At 39.9% G+C, this 21,764-nt stretch overlaps 1 protein-coding gene and 2 non-coding genes across 3 annotated transcripts; 1 reads left to right on the forward strand and 2 right to left on the reverse strand.

Annotated features, from left to right (window-relative positions):
• Window positions 1–5,768: 5,768 nt before the first annotated feature.
• Window positions 5,769–21,100, forward strand: LOC119915266 (arf-GAP with dual PH domain-containing protein 1-like). Its single transcript, XM_038734808.1, is given in 10 exon segments — window positions 5,769–5,892; window positions 11,265–11,356; window positions 13,631–13,713; window positions 17,348–17,460; window positions 17,584–17,730; window positions 19,887–19,970; window positions 20,308–20,370; window positions 20,620–20,691; window positions 20,782–20,845; window positions 20,848–21,100. Coding segments are annotated over 9 exon segments (915 nt in total). The 5' UTR covers window positions 5,769–5,892; window positions 11,265–11,267; the 3' UTR covers window positions 21,048–21,100.
• On the reverse strand, window positions 8,901–8,972 carry trnac-gca. The gene has a single exon. It is a non-coding gene; the product is annotated as a tRNA-Cys (tRNA).
• On the reverse strand, window positions 9,487–9,558 carry trnac-gca. Its single transcript has one exon. It is a non-coding gene; the product is annotated as a tRNA-Cys (tRNA).
• Window positions 21,101–21,764: the final 664 nt, after the last annotated feature.

The following is a 21,764-nucleotide window of genomic DNA, read 5'->3' on the forward strand; positions in this document are numbered from 1 at the left end:
TACAGCGACTGAAACTGGAGAAGAAGCTGTGTACCTGAGGTAAAATGACAATAAATCTAAATTGAACGTTACAAAGCAAAAAACGCCGGTTTCTTTCTAATCTTGCTGGCTGCCCCTGCCTTGCATTACAATTGGTTTTAGAAACACGTTTGCTTGATACCATTATATGGGGAGGCTGTGGCTCAGGAGATAGAGTGGGTTACCCGTTAAGTGGAAGGGCGGCAGTTTAATGCTCGGCTCCTCCAGGCTGCATGTCGAAGTGTCCTTGGCCAGATACTGAACCCTGAATTTCCTCTATTGGCTGTTCTGCCAGTGTGTGAATGTTTGTGAAAGTTTCTGTTTGAGCACTTAGGCTCAGTGGTCAAAAAGAATAGAAAGGCACTATACAAGTACAGAGCATTTACTATTTCTTGCTGGCTAAAATCAACACTTTAACATAATACCGGTACATCCATTACAACTATAGCGTTTTGCAATGGATAGCGTTAGCAACTGGTTGGATTTAGCTGGCAAGCTACAACATGCTTTGCAGTAATGTTAGTTTACCTGTCCAGTGGGATGAAAGCCATCTCTGGGCTGGGAATATGTCCAAAATAAAGCATAGGCCCATATGTTGACCTTGTTTCCGCTCAACATCGATTTGATTCTTGTTTGGCCTGACGGTCTACAGTTTGCGTTTCAGTCTGTGTTGTGCTGGGAGCTAGTCGTTCTTTGGTGTTCGCAGATTCCATTTTGTTTGCTGTGGTGTTGTTGCGGTGTAGGCCATAGAGTTCAGAATCAGTAGGCAAGAGGCTTGGGAGCACACATGAGCATCACAGCCTACGTAAACCAATGGATTGGCAGCATAGTGTCTGTTACAAGCAAACAAAAAAGCAGCGAAGTGAGTGTACAACCCATTCACAAATAGGCAATAAAAACTGTTAAATTTCATTTAAAAAAACTACATAAATGTGATACTGTGATCATACCTCTGCCCAATGGATAGGATAAGAGAGTATAGGTTGTAAGATACTGTACACCTCTATGATATGATTGAATGTTTTTAGTCAGCTGGTGGCCAAGCAGCTGATGACTGAACCACTAAAGGTAAAGCATCAATGAATCAGCTGATGCCAGTCAGCTACAAGCACAACTTCAGTGCTCTGCATAAACTTATGCAATGATTCATTTAAGCATACCACAAAAAAGGTGCTTTGCCTTAGAAACCCTGTGGGTAAAAAAAAAGGATAGATTTTATTACACTCAAAGAGAACGTGCTGTTTGGTTACAGGCATAATCCAAAGCAGTTCTGATTATGTAGCAGAAAGGGACACATTTTCAAGACACTTAAAGAGACACATTTCAGGCGTGTGGATGGGAATCAGGATTAAAAACATGGACACACGTCATTAGCACACAGGCAATCAATTAGGAAACACTTGGAAACTACCTAATAATGCTTACCTATGTCTCTGCATGGTAGCAAGTAATATGTAATATAATATAATGCGCATACCACATTTAATGTTCACTCTTGCAAATGCATTCCATCTGTAAAGTCAGCCTTAAGAAATGAAGAAAGCCTTGATGATTTTCTTATAAAGACATTTTCAAAAGCTGAAGGTAAACAGAGGTTAAGTTGAGAAGTTAGGACTGGAACTAGTCCCGTAAAAGTAAAAGCCTGTGCTAGTGCCTGAGGGGTTTAGCCAAGACATGAGAGGGTCACAACCTCAGCTGACCCCATGTAGTGATTAACCCCCCATGACTGACAGACTGATGTGTATACTTCCAGACACACAAATGAACTGCCTGCAGATGCTCTCGGTCACACGGGCTGCCGTTGCTTAAATGCCCCCTCATATGTTTCTCCCGCATCTTCCCTGCAGTAGCGCCACAGGCACTTCTTTTTTCAACCGTGTGCGGTCGAATCAAAGGCTCTGTTGTCTCTCCACCTGACGGGTCTCATAACTCCTGCAAAAGTTGTCTTTTCTCTCAACAGTTCCTTGGCCTCTTTAACAAACACGCCTCAAACAGCATATGCACTGTAAAGACAAACCAAAACCAGAGTTTTCCACCTCTTGTTCACTGTAACTGTGCATCTGTTGTTCACAGTAATCCTGTTGAGAAACATCCTCCACGTACATGTAGAAGAAGAAGCCCTGTGCGTGTCTATGTGTGTGTGGTTAGTTAGTCATGCGGCCACAGTAATCTCCGTGAGTGCTGTCTGCTTCCCTGTAAGGCCTGACTCAGCGATGACCTCACCTCCGAGTGGCTGGTTGTGTGTTTTCGTGTCAGCAGGGCTGTGGAGGTGTGTATTTGTGTGGGTGTTGCTGTCCAAAGAGGACAGTAGGTCTGATTTCTTCACATCAAAGTGCCATTTCTAGTGCTTTGTGCAACATCACCAGGGAGTTCACATCATCGCTCTGCATGATGAAGAACCCACACTCTTCCTTCCTTCCCTTCCTACCCTGTCCCTCCTCTCCTCCTCCATCCCCTCACCTCTCCTCTGCTTCTCAGGCTCTGTGGCATCTCCATCTATGCTTTCTCCGGCCTCAAGAGGACAGAGAAAAACAAGAATGCTGGAGGTTTTTCCTGCTGTCTTCCCCCCTTCTCTCTCTCTCTGTCGGCTCCCATCTGACTCCCTTGAGTGCTACATGCTCTCACTGTCCGTGCATGTGTGTGTGTATTTGTGTTCACATGGCTGTGGTGCACCGCGCTGAGGCTCTCCTTGTGTGAGAAATGGCAGCAGCACAAAGAGTGAGATGGAGAGAGAATGTGGTTACTTTGGAGTGTTGCCCATTGAGGACATGGTACTCCCAGTCGCTCGTGGCCACACATACGCTATTCATGTAAACAAGTGTGCAAATACATCGTACACACATACACACACAAATATTCCACCATCTTGAACAGAGCCTGACTGATGCATTGGCATGACCGATGCTACCGTGTAGCTGGCTGATAAAGTATCATCAATCAAATGTTAATATCATCATTGACTACAAAACTACAGTATTGATAATGAACTTAGTTTAGCAAGTTTAATTGAAAAATTTGACCTGCTGGTGGCACTAGAGGAAAAGTCAGTAGGCTTCTTTCAAATTTCATGGCAGCCCTTCCAAATGTGTATGAGATATTTCATTCTGGACCAAAGTGGTGGACTGACTAATGGATTGCCATCCCTAGAGCCACAGTGCTAGTGTGGCTAAAAAATGCCAAACATCTAGGTTCCAGCCTCTCAAATGTGAGGATTTGTTGTTTTTCTCTGTTGTATATCATAGTAAATACAATATCTTTAGGTTTTGACTGCTGGTTGGACAAACAAGACATTTATGGGGGGGGCATGGAGGGCAGCCGGCCCACGAGTAAAATCGTTGTTGCTTGGCAGATTACTGTGTGGATGACTGCCTTGCATGGCCTTTTGTTTCTTGGTGGTAAACTAGTAGCTGGGTGTGGTGATACTGATGTGGCTGTTTCATGAATTTTCTGCCTACTCTGTTTAGCTTTGGCTGCTGCAGACTGCAGACAAATCTCTTCCCTGTTATGTGAAGAGACTGTGGACGGGATGCACAGACTGACAGTTATTATATGAGCAGTCATATGAGGAAATAGGGCTGGGCAATCAAACAATAATGATAATTATCTCGATAACAATATAACAAATGTTCAATAAAGTCTGATTTAATTCATTTGAATCAAGAACTAATTAGCACTTAATTTTTCTATTAAGATATTTATTTTGTTGATCAACAGGGACTGAAGAAAGATTTTACTTAATTTTACTCTTGCATATGTGCTGAATAATTGTTAAATAATCATAATTGTTTTGAATGTTCTACCTCTTTTGATTTGTTAAGTGATCCACTGTTTGGCAAGTGTTTGTTCTGACCATAAAGACTAGTTTAAAACCACAACTTTAAACTTAAAGGTTTAATGATTTGATATTTATTACGATAATTATTGATATGGAATCATATGAAATTCCCTTCCCTAGAGGAAAATATCATAAACTCGCTGTGGAGAAACTGCAAAAGAATGTATGTTAATATGATGTGATAAATCAATACTAAGATAATGTAAATTAAAATAAGTTACTAAATGAATATTTAGAGTAGTAGTATTAAACTGTACCACATGTATTCTAAATCTATTTCATAGTAATATTATACAGGGCTTAAAATGATAAACTGTGAACTAGTGTTCTGATGTTTTACTTAATTTCTTTACCAATATTACTGACTATATTATTCAGTGACTGGAAGAGGGCCCACAAACAAAGCTGCACCCCCCTTCCGTCTATGGGGATTGAGTGGGGTGTGTTTTTGTTTAGGAAATATTTACATTAAGTTCAGATAAATTGATGGTGGAAGTAATCATTAGTTGCAGCCCTATACTTTTCATCACCATGTCCAAAAGCCATTGATATTCCATTTTTATTTCAGTTCCAGTTATAGACATCACAGACAAATGTGAACACATACTCTGGAAACTTGACTCACTTTTCATATACCCACTGAGCTTTAATTCCCACCAATCAGATTATTCTGCCTTCAGTGCAAAACTCCAATCTGCACGTTCATCTCTCCGTCATTTTCGGACACTACACTCTGTCACTGTCCCCGACACTCTGCGCTTCCGACTTTGACAACTTCATTTGCATGGACAGAATCAAAGTCTGCAATGTGTGATACACTGACTCAAATGTACCTTTGCCGAACACCCACGGATGCTGCTGCTGCTGCTGCTGCTGCTGCTGCTGCTGAATCACGATGCAGAGAGAGAAAAAAAAGCTCTTCTTTTATCCCCCTTTCTTGCACATTCTGTCTGACTGCTGATGAGGCTGTTGGTTTTTCAAACGCTGTAGTCGAAAAGAATGCCTTTATTCACATGCTCATATTGGCAATAAGCGGGATATGGTGCACAGATGTTTATTGTGTGTGTGTGTGCGTGTGGCCGGGGGGAGGCAGTTACTACATTTGTGGGGTCCAAAAACCAAGATTCCACTTTACTTGTCACCAAGATGCTGGACCCCACATGTTTAAAGGGCTTTTTGAGGGTCAAGACTTGGTTTCAGGGTTCAGGTTAGAATTAAGTTGAAGTTAGGGTAAGGGGCTGGGTTATGCATTATGCAGGCTCTGTGTGTGTATGTGTGCATGTCAGGATGTGTTTTGTTCTTTTCTGTTGTCTCCTTTTAAAATATCAAATATTGCATGGGCATACACGTGTGTGTGTGTGTCTTTTTGTGTGCATGCATGCATGGTGTGCATGTGTGTGTGTATTTTGGAGTCCGGTGATGTAACTAACCTGATAACTACCTCGGCTGAGTTCTAATCAGATCTCAGACGGACTGTTTCCTGTCAGTAAGCTAAATAGGATTTCCCCAAAATCATATTTTGCTGCCCTGGTCTACTTTATGAGCGGGGACACACTAAACCAGAGTCCCTTGTAATATTTGCTTCATTTACTTTGCTCTTATTACTCCTTAACAGCGCCAGCATCAGCACTTTCGGTATTTATAGCCTGAACCATGAGCTGGTGTTCTCTTTGTTGCAGCGCTTTTATGACACGATTTTCTCACCCGTCCTTTTTTATCTCTCTTTATCTCTACCACTACTCTCTCTGTCGCTCTCCTGCACTGCTTTGCCCGATTTCATTTCCTCCCTTCTCTCTTTCTCCCCGAACTCACTTCCCCTCCTTTCACCTCTGTGTGTCTTGTTCTCCCTACGTCATCTCTCTCCCGACTCTCCCTCTCTTTCTTCCCCCGTTCTCTCTCTCCCCTCCTGCAGAGCCGGACTGGGCGTCGCTGACTTTGGGTGTGTTTGTTTGCCAGGCCTGTTCGCTCCTTCACCGGAGCATTCCCCACATCAGCCGGGTCAAGTCTGTCCAGGACAGTGGGATGCCAGCGAGGTGGAGGTAGAGCAGTAACAGCAAATCATACATTGTACTCGCATTGCAAAATCCCCAATAAAATATATCAATAACATGTGCACATCCTAAACAAAACAGCACTTCCCGCTTTGCTCAGTGGACTGCTGACATTTGATATTTGACTGGTATCACTTTACCCATCTTAGATGCAAAAAAAATAATGGAGAGGCAGGAGATGGAGTAGAGAATCTAATAAAATAGGTGCAACAGAGGATCACCTGGGCAGTGACATGCAGAGAGACACTGAAGTAGCTGACAGAGTGAGAACATTCTACTGAAATTTGTCAGTAGAATCAGATTCAGACAGTAGACTATGGCAAACAAGTATTAACTTTGCATTACGATTATTATATTTATTTATTTCAATTTCAGTGGTTTTAGTAACATATTTAAACTCAAAAATTCACTCATATGTTCCTCTTGAAGAACGTATGAGTGGGAAGTATGCTTATCTCGCTTTCATGCTGAAAATCAACCACTCTCTTATTCCTCAATTTCTCCCCAGGATCAATAATATTTCTGATTCTGTTCTGAAACTGATATCTGTATTTAGCCTAGCTTAGCATAAATATTAGAAACATCTGGCCTAGCTCTGTGCACATGTAAAAAAAACTGTCTACCAGCACCTCTAAAGCTCACTAACTAACACAAAGAAAAGTGTGTAATCATTTCTTGGGTGTGACCAGCTGTCAGGCGTTTTACTGTGCTACTGTTATTTATCTTCTCATTTAACTCTCGGCAATAAAGCGAATACTCGGATTTCCCCAAACTATGCCTTTAAGATCGACACATTTGCACAAGTGGTTCTTGCATGAGGCCAACAATTCTTAACTCTGCATATTAATTGTGTGCACATCCCAGTATGTGCAATATAAGTATGCATATTTAGCATGTGAATGGTATAAATGTGCATACAATACAGACAAGCAATATTAACATGGAGCCCGTGGGATCTCTAAAACCGTGCCATTATTTCTTTGTTGCTATGGAGACGACCCAAGCAGGACGCGGAAACATGTCACTGAAATAAAGGCAACGTGATGGATTTTTGAAACCCGAAGCTGCTCTGCTTGCTGACACATTCCGTAGGTGCAGATCTCATTAACTCAATCCGCTGGCTGCTGTTTATTTTTTTGCTCGGCACTTGCAGGTCAGTGATGGGAGAGAACAGTAGGTTACAACAGGCACAAATCATCAGAGTTTTATCTGGCTTAATGTAGCCAATATCAGTCAGTTAAAAATGCTTTGATTGGCTGTGATACCAGCGCATCAAAATGTCTTTAGTCCTTGTGCAAGACATCTTCAGCTGACCTCTGACCTCCCTTTGGGAGGAGAGAATTTCCTCACAGCAATCAATGAAGTATTATTCCATTAGTGAGATTTACACTTTTCTCCTGTGAGTAAAAAGAAGCTGAGCTGGTGTGTGCCTTGCAAAAATGCCCTCTTCAGAAATATGTCAGCGAGAAATAATAGGAGTTCTGTGCTAAAGTTTAAAAGCAGAAATGCACATTTTGAGGTTGTCATTTGTAAGAAATAGTCAGGAATGTGCTTTTGCACTGCTGAGCAAAGGGTGTAGTTGCCCCTAAACAATGGTCCATGTCAGTGCTTTAACGCCACCACTGGGTGACAAAAAGGACTTTCGGGGAGGTGATGCTGATATTAGTCATGAGGATAGAGGGAAGTTGGAGGACAATAATTGGGATGTAATGGGTATTTGACTTAAGAGGAGAGTGGGAAGATGTAATGGGGAAAAATGTAAGCAAGAGTATTAGGTGATTGAATGACTGGATTTGATTGCAATGTAGGAAAAAGGGCAGTGAGGGCTTTATGTCGTCTTTGTTAAATCCCCCTACTGTAATTGCTGTATTGGAAGAGTTAAGGGGTTATTTTGAGATGCAGGGTTTATTGTTGAGACTTTAGGAGCCATTGTGGTCCCACTTCAATAAAACATCCACAATCAGAGGAGCCACTTTTGTCTACCAGCCACTTAAGTAGCCGCACCTACCTAATACTGGATAGTCTTGAGTTTAACAAGGTGCCCCAAATGTCACACAGGGGTCTTTCTTCACGATGACTTAGAGTGATGACGCCACTAAACTTCAGCTGGTGTTTCTGATATTTGCCTCCTGTCCCAAAGGGAGGATGTGATGACTGAAGGAAGGTGATTGTCAAGTCCTTGGAACTGTCTTGAGATGAATTTTCCTAAAATAATTAGGCATTTTATTCTGAAGAATGGCTTTATGACTTGTGAAAGCATTTTACGGCCAAACAGGATAGCCTTATTAGGGGGTGAAGGACAGCATTGGAAAATAGCAGTTTGGTAAGTAAAAACTACTTAAGGTACAGCTGCGAGCAATGATCGGTATCTAAGCGAGTCACGATAAACGCAACATTTGACATTTTCAGAGGAGAAGAACAGATGCAGAAGACTTAAGGGATTAAAGTGATGAAAGAATTTGGACTTTGAGATAATTGCGGAAACGCAAACGTGATTTTTACAGCATCACTTTGAGATCAGAGAGTGTCATTATATGTACCTTACTACGGGGTGAAATGTTCAACCCACCTGCAACATTTTGTGTTTACTAGATTTAAAGTTTAAGCTGCACAGAGTCTTTTTAGCAGAGAAAAATGAGAAGAAAGTGTCACGGGATCCAAATAAGATGGTCACCTTAGACTCACTATGATCTGAACACCCTCCATTGTCCGCACATCTGACTGGCTCACCGGGGGATTTGAACCGTCAAGATGTTGGTGAGAAAATTCTGACAAACCGGCAAAATGATCAATGATTATCATTGATCATTTTGCCGGTTTTTAGGTGTGTTGTTAATTATTTTTGTGGTTTGTAACCTACATGCCAATTTCGGTGAGTTTTCTGCATATTCAGTGGATTACTTCAGAAAGTACGTATGACCGTTTTATACAATGATAGAAGAAAAGGAATTTGAAATCATGAGAGACTGGATGTCATGCTGTTTGTTGCCAAAGGTAGGGGGCACCCAGATTTGAACTGGGGACCTCTTGATCTGCAGTCAAATGCTCTACCACTGAGCTATACCCCCTACAGCAACAGCTTTTCCATTGCTCATTGATAGTCAGGTAAATGGGCATTTCGATAAAAATATTTATAAATCATTTTTATATGAAATAAGAGAGGACATGCACTAATGTGGTGGTGTAACGTCCGTAGATGATCCTGCCAAAGTTTCAGGTCAATTGGTGAAACCGTCTGGGACGAGTTTGCAAAAATAAGTTTTAGGTTTTAGAAAAGTGATAAAAAGTTGTATAATTTGACATTTTAAGAGCAGAAGACCATTGGAGAAAAGATGCAGATATTATAATATTGAAAGAAGTTCCTCTCCAAACAAAGCCGTTTTCGAGATAATTGCAAAAACGCAAGGTATAGCGCCACGAGTAGTGGGTGGAATTTGAAACCTACATGCCAATTTCGGCGAGTTTTCTGCATATTCAGTGGATTACTTCAGAAAGTACATATGACCGTTTTATACAATGATAGAGCGCTTAAAGAAGTTGAAATCATGAGAGACTGGAAGTCATGCTGTTTGTTGCCAAAGGTAGGGGCACCCAGATTTGAACTGGGGACCTCTTGATCTGCAGTCAAATGCTCTACCACTGAGCTATACCCCCTACAGCAACAGCTTTTCCATTGCTCATTGATAGTCAGGTAAATGGGCATTTCGATAAAAATATTTATAAATCATTTTTATATGAAATAAGAGAGGACATGCACTAACGTGGTGGTGTGTCTAAACACGGACAGTTCTTTGCTTAGAGTCATTACAAGCGGAGAAAAAGAAAAAAAGAATGAAGAAGAATAATAACAAAACCAGCTTTGCTGCTTGGATCCCTAATGACTTACAAAAAGTCTTGAAAAGAAAAGAGTACATTTCTGAAAAGATGGTAAATTCTTAAAACACAATAAAACTTTAAAATCAGAGACGTCGCTTATCAAGCTTTTTGTGCTTAAACCATGCACACACTCATTTCTACGCACAGAATCTGATTTATCCATTTTTTGTTGTGCCTACGAATGTATGTACCACACCTACCCCAGTGGGTCACAGGCGTAATCGCAGGGAAACGAATACCTAAATTCAGTCAGGACAACTTTGTCAAGTAATACTTTATTGTTTGCAGTAGTTATTTTTGGCTGTGTGGCTCTGTTCTGGGACCCCCTGCCTCTCCACATGCGTACGTGGACGGACATAAGGCAGGGAGAGCAAGTTATTTATTTTACTTTATATTATGTTACCCTAAGCATGGCCATTTCCAAGATACAAAAAACCCTAAATATTATTTTATGTGTCAGCAAATAGACATTGAGCTTAGGGGGTGCGTGTTACCCCACTCTACCCTACTGTCAAGTAGATGCTGAGCTGAAGGGCTTATGCAAAATGTCCCTGATCTTGTGCTTTGATGATACTGATATCATGTTCAAAATGTCATATCTGAGGCGTCAAATGCATCACGGTTTTGGCAGCAGATGTGTCACATGTCACTTTCCGTGACTTTCCTTCTTTCGGTTGAATTTTCTGCCGCTATTTGACCTTCACAATAAAACGCCACAGTGCTGCATCCCTTCCAGAGCCCCTCAGAGGATAAGAGAGGCATGTTGAGGGATTCAGCCAGCTGGATTGGATTCAGGGATTATCCTTGGATGAAACGCACAATGGAGGGAACGAGGGTAGAAGGCGAACACGTCTCAAGGCGGTGTAGCCATTTCTACAATTAATCCCATAGCAATGCGGGGGCCTCATTGTCAACTGACGAAATTCCATAATACATAAGATTTTCTATACTTTAGAGCATTTGCTGTTGTCTCATTTTGTTATTATTTTCTTTTTCCTATTGTGGTTTTGTTGTCACCATTCTCTAGGTCTTACATCCTTGGCTTTTATTATGTGAATGTGCTTAAAAAGTGTTTCCTATTAGCATCTTATTTCAGAATTTCTTCTTTGTAGCATAGGAATGAATATAGGTATTTGTTATTTTGAAATTATTATTTTGAAAAAAAGTAACAATTGAAGGAGAAATTTTATTAAAAATTCCACCCTTTCTATAAGATTGTAAAAATATAGGCCATTATTGTATAACTGCACAGTGTAGATCTACTCAAAATGTTTATGGCAAGTATGTTCCCAAATCTTGAAATTCAGATGTAAACATCCAGAATAAAATAACTGTGGCTGGTTAACAGCTGGCTAAATATGTTGTTAGATAACATTTATCTGGACATCTGAAATAAGGAAACGACTGTCTATTCTATTGAAGTGAATGCTTGACTGGGAACAGTATTTGGATGACCAGGCTGTGTTGTCCTGTCTCCCTCACAGTTGATGGCTGCTACGGGAAACAATGCAGCCAAGGCCAAATATGAGCAGAAGGTTCCGGCTTTCTACTACAGACCAACACACACTGACTGCAAGTAAGTAATTGTTGTTTCAGTAGTAAGCTAACAGACAACACTTTGCTAACTGAGCTGACTCCCAGTAGGCTACCACTAGCAGTAGCAATTTTGAAGCACAGACTGGTACTAGAGACAGTAACTTATTTTACAGTCAATTTTACAATACCTTTTATGCCTGGTTATTCAATATGGTAACAGTCAGTTTCTGGTGTTTAGCTAGAACTGTATTTTGTTGTTTCTTATATGTTTTCTCTTTCATATATCGTAAAAAGATAGAAAATGGTGTGTCTTTTTTGGGTGCTAAAACTGTGAAAATATACATATTTCCTAATAGTGAGTTGACTTAATTTTTAATAATAATAATAATTTACTGAACTATTTCACAAATGGCTGATTTGTCTGACTTCATTTATTTATATGATTATTTATTTTGTAAACCTGTGTTAATCTGATGCACAACAACATAAAACTGATATGGCGAACATTTTCTCAAATAGTTGCCTGATTACACATCTGGCAGGCACAGAGCCAAGTTATCATCATTCATTTGGAGGTTTGGTTCCTGGCTCTTGTTGAGCTCACAGTCCTACGGCCATACCGCCTGCAACTGAATGCGAAAAGAAAATGCTGAATGCAGAGGCAGTTATGCTGCATACTGATAATTGTGAAAGTGATGCTAACACCATGTAGTGCAGTGGGACATTGTTACTGTATATGAAAATATAGTATACTGTTTCACTCCTCTGACTGTGTATATCACTTCCTCTTCCTCTTTGTGTGTATACTGTAAATGGCCTAAAAAGCTTTTACACTGAACTATTTCCTGTTGTTTAAGAACTGTGAATCACAGTGAGTGGTAAATTAAGCATAAGCTTAAAAGTTCTGAAAGCGTAAAATTAAATCTTATCTGGAGGCCGTCTGTATATGTATGTAACAATCATATATTTTAGAATCTGCTGAGAATACCTTTTCCGACCTCATATTATTTGGTTTAATAAGCTGATGTAGTGACATCAGTTTTTCTTGGACATTTCAGGCTTTCTCATCCATCTCTCTCTCTGTGCCTCCCTCCGACAGAATTTGATTAAAATAGACACTATGAAAGGTAGAGTGAGAGAAAGCTCAGATGAGAGAGAGCAGTGACTTTCTCAGTGTCTGTGCCATGGTGCCTGTGTTCACTCGCTCCACTCCCCTGAGAACCACAGGGCCTTGTGTTTAAGATCCAGTCTCACTGTAGAAGGAAAAAGAGTGCAACATTTTACCCCTTGATGCCAATAGAATGGCTGTTTCATTACTGAAGAAGAAGAAGAAGAAGAAGAAAAAGAAGAAGAGATAAATGTCTAGTGAAGGAGAGAATGAAAGGTTGAGGTAAAGAAGGAAACATGATGAGAGAGATTGTTGGCATGGTGACGTGTTGACTGTTGCCATTTGTATCTCATCACACTGAACTTGGTCTAAAATTTGATTAGATTTGGTAGAAAATGTGGAAACAAAGGCAGTGATCGTGTTAGACACTGAATGCATTATGTTTCATTGTGATGATATATGTGTGTTGTAGAACATGAGCTCACAGGCTATTTCATTATTTTCGAATCAGGATTAAGTAAGAAACTTAAATCAACAAAGTGGAAGTGTTAAAAAGGTTTAATGCTCTGCCACTGTAGTGATAGTTTAACAGTTTGATGAGAAGATCGATACCTCACTGGTGGGGGTGTGTTAAACATGAAGCACAGCCAGCAGCCACGTAACTTAGCCTAACCTAAAGACTGGAAACAGTTGGAAACAGCTAGCCATTCCAGTCTTTATTCTAAATTAAGCTACCTGGCTGGCAGCATTATATTATATTTACTGGATTGGTATTTGAGAGAGATATCGATCTTCTCATCTAAATGGAAAAAACGCATATTTTACAAAATCTCAAACTATTATAACTATTTAAATAAATATTCCAATGTATCAATCAATCAATAAATGCTAAGCTGATGGTCCTCATCAGAAGTGACAAGGTTGTTATAGTTTTGCATTTTTCAGTAGTTTTTATTTTTATTTCGTTTTAACATTTTGTTTTCAAGTTCAGTTTAGTTTTATTATTTTTAAAAGTGGGTTTGCTGGTTAAGTTTTTTGAAAATGCTTAGTTTCGTTAAAAATACCAAAATACAAATGTTTATTGATGCTTTGTTGTTCCTATACTGTGTAGAAAAAATTCCGTACTAGATGTGTGTAGAGCAGGTCAGTCAGTGAGTATGTACTTGATGTGAAAGCTAACTGTGTGTGTTTTTTCCATGTCTCCAGGCTGCTGAGAGAGCAGTGGATCAGAGCGAAGTACGAGAGGAATGAGTTTGAGTTTATCGAAAAACAGGAGCCTTACTCTGCAGGTATGTGCATGCTGACATGTTGTACTTGTGAAGACCATCATCCAAGCTGATTGTTTTTCAAGCACAAGCTGATTTCAATGATTAGTACCCCTCTCTGACTGAAATAAGGCATGGCCACACAACTTATTTAATGATTAAATGTACATTGAAAGGACTTGGTCTCAGCTATGAACACTGTAGTTTGGCATTTATGTAAATACACATATTTGCTTTCCCTGCAACCCTGTATTCAGGATAAGCGGTTGATGATGGATGGATGGACATATTGCTTTCTTGACGATTGCTAGATAAGAAGATTGATTCAACTCTCCTTTCTGTACGGCTCAGCTTTGGTTTTAGGGGGGGCTATGTGTTGAACAATTTTTTGTGCAGCGCAGTGACTTCCTGGAGGCTCCGCTGGTTTGCCTTGGCCCAAACCAGTCCAGAGCCAGGCTAGCTGTTTCCCCCTGCTTTTAGTCTTAATGCTTAGCTAAGGTAAGCAAACTATCTCCTGGATGTAGCTTCGTATTTACTAGGCAGATATGGAAATGGTGTCAATCTTCTCATCTAACTCTGGGCAATAAAGTTATTTCCCAAAATGTGAAATGCATTTGAAATTAAAATGTTATGTTATGTTAATGCTTAGCATTCAGAAAAAAGCTTTACAAACACCTCTGTGACACTGAAGTCTAAACTTACCGTAATTGTGAATCACTCCTCACTCAACCCTTTATCTCTGCCACTTGCGTTTTTACTAAAAAATGGCGACTTCCACCACCGTTTCTATGCTAATAACTTTGCTAAAAGGTAGCAGTGTTTTTATATAACAATTTTCTATAACTAGCCTGTAAATAAACTCATCATAATTTTCTAAATACAGACAACAAATAACACCAAATAAAGATAGTGTTACCATGTTGCTACATTTCATTATAGCCTGTGTCTTCTAATGTCACAAGCTGGTAATTAGAGAAAAAAGAAAATTCTGTACCAACATTCACGCATTCATGCACAATTACACTCATTTACAGATTCCACCCCCCCCCCCCCAAAAAAAAGAAGCAAAAATGGCTGTTCTGTTGTTGTGACAGTCTTGCGTTGTTTACCCTTCAGTTAACAGAACCTTGAAAACTCACTGGACAAACACTTCCCAGTGGATTTTCATCCTTCTCCTAAGTGGTTGCGTATATGTTTGCAGTTTAAAGTGCCATCGTTATATTCAGACAGTGACACTGTAATTGTCCCTGCCTGAGAATAGAGCCATTAAACAACGTGTGTCTGTGTTTGGTTGACTGCGTGTGTGTACAATATTTGAGTGTGTGTGTCTATTTGTATACATTTCACTTCCTGTTGAAGGTGGAGCTTTGTGATTGGCTCGCAGTGACCTCATCCATTTATTGTTACGGGGTAGAACCATGCACTCACGCGTACACAACCACACATGCACATAGAGAGTAATAAAATGAGTCATTCTGTCATCTCCATTTGTGCATTCATGCTGTCTTCATAACTCATTGGGAGGTGCTAGACGTCTGCGTATGTGTGCGTGCATACAGTCTATGATGTGTGTGTTAGCTGAGACTGACTACTGGCAGTAACCTGGCCTCCACTGCGGCCAATGTTAATATTGATCCAGTATGCAAAGGATAGGAGGAAGAAAAAAAGAGTGTCAGAGAAGGAGGACGAGGGTGGGGGACAAGGAGTGCTATTGATCGATGATGTAATGCCAGTGTAGGTGAATGTTTCATGTCAGAAAGTCACAGCCACAAAGAAACACACACACAAAGATGGAGTGGAATGAGTGCAGAGGACAAGAAGACAATGGTAAACAATGGAAGTGGGCATTAAATAAGGAGAATATAGATCAGCAGAGTAAAGAAATTGTGTGAACATGAAATTTAGGCATATGAAGGATTAAATGAGCATACATGGAAAATTCTGTACATACTGTGAGATTTTGGCTTTTGATGTTCTTTAACCACATCAACCATGAAGCCTGCTAAGGAGGTCCATCAGTACAAACTCATGTTGCATCGACAAGCATTGAGCAAACATAATTTTACTTTAAAGCTACACTTAAACATAAAAATGTTCACATTAATTATGATTGAAATGACTGCATGTCAAAGGGGTCGTCCATAGTGACAAACTCACAGAGAATTACCACTCTCTCTGCAGTAAATCTTAACCCTACAAAGCAAAAAAAATAAAATCCTATATATCCACATTACACTACCTGCCCAGCACCAAACACATAGCACACAGACAAAGTTAGCAACTAGCTGGCGGAGCATTTAGCAGCTGAAGAGCCAGATATTTCCCTCAGGAGTTTGTGGAGACCAAAAGGGAGCCACAAAGGAGGCACGTTCACCAAGTGGCCAGAGACACAAATTCAAATAAATGTTGTTCCGTGTCTGCTAGATGTGTAAATAGGCAACTGTTTGCTAACATGCTAACTTTATAAGGTTGAAACATGTCTTGTTCTGCTACCCCCAAGTTTTTTAATTCTCAAGTCCTAGTTAAAAGGCTGGTTCACACAAATTAATTAATTTAAATACTTTCATGTACAGTAGTTTTAGTTTTATTTGTCCAGGTTTTAAGATATCTGTCTATGAGATATCTACCTTCACAACAATACAATGCAGTTGAATACAAGTTTTTTTTGTCGGATTCACACCATTAATAATGTATGTTAAAAAATATCCTTCCAGGGACAGTATCCTAATTACTGGATGGATAATCATCAGCCTGACCCTGAACAGTTTTCAGTGGAGCTTCTTTCTACTGAATAATAGTACCTAAAAAACAGTACAAGGTCTGTTAATAAACCTGAGAAAATGAAACAAAAACTATCTACATGGTTGGATACCACTTTAGGTATCTTGTTAAGATCCTGTTACTTATTTGATCTTCCCTCTCGTGAATTTCTTCCTCTTTTATTCACATGAGAAGTCTCTCTTTTAAACGTGTTATTAATTAATTTTATTTTTTATTTTTATTTTTTCACATAATCATTCTGGGCAAATTAACTCCTATTTCAACCCTCACTTGTCATTTTCAGTGTAAGTTTATTCTACAATTCGGCACTCATTATAATACACTCTGGATAACATCAGTAAAATTGCTAAAACAAGAATGTGTCGCTTCTTTGGAGTGCCACTTGATTATGCTTAGGCACCTTCTTCCCATTAAGCTACAAAAATAGATCCGGATTAAAACAGAAAACACTTCACAGCATGACCAAAATAGAGGAGAAAAGAGAAACATAGAGAGTGTAGGCAGAGCCTTTTACCAAAATAGACTGAAGAAGAAGAAGACATTACAGGCTATAAATAGAACAGCAGATCATTAACATAGAAAAGGATGTTCTTTGGTACAGAGACAACAAAATCTCTCTGTGTGCTGTCTCTTCCTGCTAAATCCTTCCCTCTCGTCTGTTTGCTTCTTGGATGTTGTGTTTTCTCTCTCTCCTCCCTCCTCTTCTAAATAAGATTTCAAATGATCTTTGATTTCTGCTTAACTGAAGTATCATTTTACACCAACCAGTTACAACATCGCACCATTACTGTTATAAATGCCTCCTCCGTTTAATCTCTCATCTCATCTGCTGTGATGGCTTTTAGATATCAACCCCCCCCCCCTTCTCTCTGCCCAGGGTACAGAGAGGGGTTTCTATGGAAACGAGGAAGAGACAACGGTCAGTTTCTCAGCCGAAAGTTCATCCTGTCGGAGAGGGAGGGAGCGCTGAAATACTTCAACAAGCAGGATGTAAGATGATACGGTTGATTTTAAAGGGTGTTTACAGTAGCAACATTTCTCTTTGGTAAAAGCCAGTAATACTCAGGAATGTGAGACATGTCCTATTTGTTGTTCATGTCTTCCTCCACAAAGGCCAGGGATCCCAAAGCAGTGATGAAGATTGAGACCCTCAATGCCACCTTCCAACCGGCCAAGATTGGCAACCCCTGTGGTCTGCAGATCACCTACCTGAAAGACAACAGCACAAGGAACATCTTTGTCTACCACAGTGATGCTAAGGTACACTGTCAAGCACTTAAAAACATTCATGAATTCTAAAATCTGTTTTCTACAATGCAGTGACATGCTTTTTTATATGGCTTTTTTATATGCTCACTGTCAAGTCTTAGATTGCAGTAATACAGAGTATGATGACCTTATAGGGCTGGATAATAAAACAATAACAATAATTATCACAATATAATTTGTTTCAATAACAATATAACAAATGGTCAATAAATATTCAATATATTTTTGATTTTATTCACTTGAATCACTTGAATTAGGATTTAATTTTTTTTAAGATGTTTATTTTGTTGAGGAAAAAGGACTGAAAAAAGCTTTTACTATATTTTATTCATGCATATTTGTTGACAAAGATGTTATCATAATTGTTTTAAATGTTCTACCTCAGATTTGTGAAGTGATCCACTGTTTGGCCTCAAGTGTTAACTATAAAAAAAGAGTTTATACCACAATTAACCATCAGGTTTCTTCAACTTTTACTCAGGAGCAAAAATCAGCGTTTAAACTCAAAAGAAAGAAAGATTTGATACTTATCATGATAATTACTGATATCGAAAGATATGAAACTTTTTATCGTGATAACATTTTTGGCCATATCGTCCAGCCCTAGTACCTTGTTGACCTTGGTTCAAAGCTGGGTGGGGTGACTGCTCCCTCCCTTTACTGCAAATGGCACTAATGTGGATTTAGTATATAATGCATGCTGTCTGCTGTACTAAACCACACTTGTACATAAAAGATTCCCTTAATTTATTTATTCTTTGGGGGGTTTTCTGTACTCATTTGTGTCATCAGTGGCTTCAGTAGCTACAATTCAGTCAGAAAGTATTTAGATAGTGACAGATTTTCATTGTTTTGGCTCATAAATAATGACTATGAGCGTAAAGTGCTGACTTTTAGATTTAATTCAAAGGTGTTTGCTCAATGTGCAACCAGTTTGGATGTGAGTAACCTCAAACAACCTTAAAACTGAAAGCACTTCACATCATAGGCATTGTTTCATTCCAAAGATCAAAGCCAACACATTAGAGAATGTGTTGCTGTCCTACAGCTTGCAGACTGCACTGCATGTCAAATGTGAAGTAAGTTGTTTTTGAACGTTTTGTTTTATTATTTTGGCTCTGTTTTCTTAAATGGCTTTGAATTGAATCCAGGCAGCATTACAGAGAAGAACTGCTGAAAGCCTGAGTGACAATGACCTTCTACTCTAATGATGCGTAGCCTGTAAGCTAGTTACTGAGTGTCTTTCACTTCTGTCACTTGCTGCTTGCGCTTGCCGCAGCTGCTGCTGCTGTTCGTAAAGCATTTTGAAAGCTCCAGCATCCACCTATAGGGTCTGGGTATACCTACCCCCAGGGGTAGGGGAAGTAATTATGGTCACTCCCTACTCCTTGCTGTGCTGAGCTTGGTGCCTCCTTGTGGGGAACGATGAGGTCAGAGCCTAGACACCAAATGTCAACGCTGTATATACTACATTCACATATGAATCCATTCCACATAAGTTGACTGACTGAAATGCAGATTAATGTATTTTAGTTTTTATTTTTTTCATTGTATCTGCAGTAAAGCAGTTATAGTATTGTTATGTTGTTTAGTTTGCAAGGTCCCATAATTTCCATATGATTTACTATGGAGGTTCCTAGATGAAAAGCTTTAAGTATTGAGCCAAAACACTGAGTATCCAATGTGTGTGTGTGTGTGTATGTGTGTGCCGTGCCCTCTGTCTCTCCAAATAGGGAGAGAGGGAGAGAGACCATCCAAAATGAGACAATTAGAGAGAAGAAAGATACAGATACTATATTCCCATTCAGGAGAGTGAGTGGGGCCTGATACAGAAATAGCGCTGCTCCCTCTGCTGGCTGAGTTCTGTTACTGAAGGCTGTGACAAAAAGAGTTCATTGGGTTCACTCAGTGTCACCGTCACTCTTTTTCTGTGGTGGAGTTATTGACAGCACTGCAGCATTCACACAGCACAGATGCCTTTGACTGCACCTTACTGTGTCGAAAAGATACCTTCACCGGCATCAGAGAAGAAGCACCACATTATTCACTCAGAACCCAAAATACCTTGGGTACTTACTGTGAATAGATACTGTTGGCATTCCAGCAGGATATGTTGTCGCTGAGGGTTTTTTTTTTTTTTTTTACAGGAGATGGTTGACTGGTTCAATGCCATCAGAGCGGCCAGGTTCCACTACCTACAGGTGGCCTTCCCTGGAGCAAGTGACGAAGAGGTGAGGATTTAATCGCACAACACATGGAGCTTGTTGTCGAGAAATGGTTTGTCAAAGGTGTCACGATGCTTTCCCAAACCAAAAGTGGAACATCAGGAATTATGCAATTTTCAGTGTTTCAGTGTGTAGTGCTGTTATTATCACCAGATTTGAGGAATTATTCATTTGGCCTAAGGCAGATGACTTTCAGGTGTTGACCTTTGAATGTTTTTGTCCCTTTAAAATTGAAGAAAAACCCCTCGACTAATTCATCTTGTTGTACAGTATGTGACAAGCATTACTTTTAATATTACATGCATGCTTTTATATGATTCTCTGTTGTCTTGTCTTCCTCCAGCTGGTACCCAAACTAACCCGAAACTTCATGAAAGAAGGCTTTATGGAGAAAACAGGTCCAAAGGTTTGTGATGTGGTTATACTTACTGAATCCTACTACCCCTCTAAACACCTCAATTTCAGTTACATTTCCCCAACTCCAATGTCTGAGGGTTAAGTATAGTACAATGGTTTCCAACTCAATTTTAGTAGCCAAGGGTTCAGCTTGTTGACACATGCAGACAGCCTGTAGCCCTATTATGACGAGTTTGCAGTGCACTGCTGACTCGCTTTTGTTTTCTCTCTTTACATTGAATTGTCTCTCTTCCTACAGCACACAGAGGGCTTCAAGAAGAGGTGGTTTACTATGGATGACAGAAGACTCATGTACTTTAAAGACCCTCTGGTAAGAAGAGAGCTACGCACTCACAACCATTCCTATCGTTCTAACAGATCGCTTAGTTTGTCTACAGGACGCCTTCTTTCTGTCTCCTAGGATGCCTATGCCCGTGGTGAGGTGTTCATTGGCAGTAAGGAGAACAGCTACACTGTCCTAGCCGGTTGCCCCCCTCCACACAGGGCTACCACTGGAACAATGGCATCACCATTGTCACGCCAGACAGGAAGTTCCTGTTTGCCTGTGAGACCGAGGCAGAGCAGCGGGATTGGATAGCTGCCTTCCAGAGGGTTATTAATCGACCAATGAGGCCACAGGAATATGCAGGTGTGAAAAATTTCTGTTTCTATGTTTTTGACTGCTAGTAGCACAATGGAGGTGGTAGAATGTACTTATCTACTTGGGTGCTAAAAGTGCATCACGCAAGTTATGCATGAATGTCAAAAACTAAAGATGCCGGGCTAATTTACTAATCATGTTTGAACACAGTCCCTCTCCACTTCTAAGGATTTGGATATAAGGCAAGTTCCGTAGGCATCAAAAACAAAGCATTGGTTCTGCACAATGTTGAACAACTTGTACTAGTACTATTAGTGTGTTTACTTCAGGGATTATTCAAGTACCATCTTTGAGCTAAAGACTTCTTGTTAGTTAATAGTTGAAGTTTACCCTGTTCTTATGGACACATTTTGGCACTATGTCACAGTTTTTTGTTTCTAGTTCTGTATTCTGTCTCCCCTACTCTTTGTTTTTCTTGTTTTTCTTTTTAACTAAAATAAAAGAGCACATTGTAGTTTCTGTGTTTATTACCAAAGCATTTTATCAGTAATAGTAGTTAAAATAGGGAAATTGTGAAAAAATTACGTTATACGTCGATATATGTTTTCTCTCTGTTCCTGCTCAAGTAGGATGAGGGGCCACTGTTACGTTATTGTACTTCCTGTAGTTTTTCCTTACTTTGAAGTGAAACCCGCTGTATGTCCACCTAACTGGTGACCTGACTGGATGTGAAGCCCAGTGGCCCAATGGATAAGGCACTGGCCCTAAGCCAGGGATTGTGGGTTCGAGTCCCATCTGGGGTG

This window comes from Micropterus salmoides, unplaced genomic scaffold (genome assembly GCF_014851395.1).
Source record: "Micropterus salmoides isolate LMB-PRFRI ecotype aquatic unplaced genomic scaffold, ASM1485139v1 Ms_hic_scaffold_2022, whole genome shotgun sequence".
NCBI lineage: Eukaryota > Metazoa > Chordata > Actinopteri > Centrarchiformes > Centrarchidae > Micropterus > Micropterus salmoides.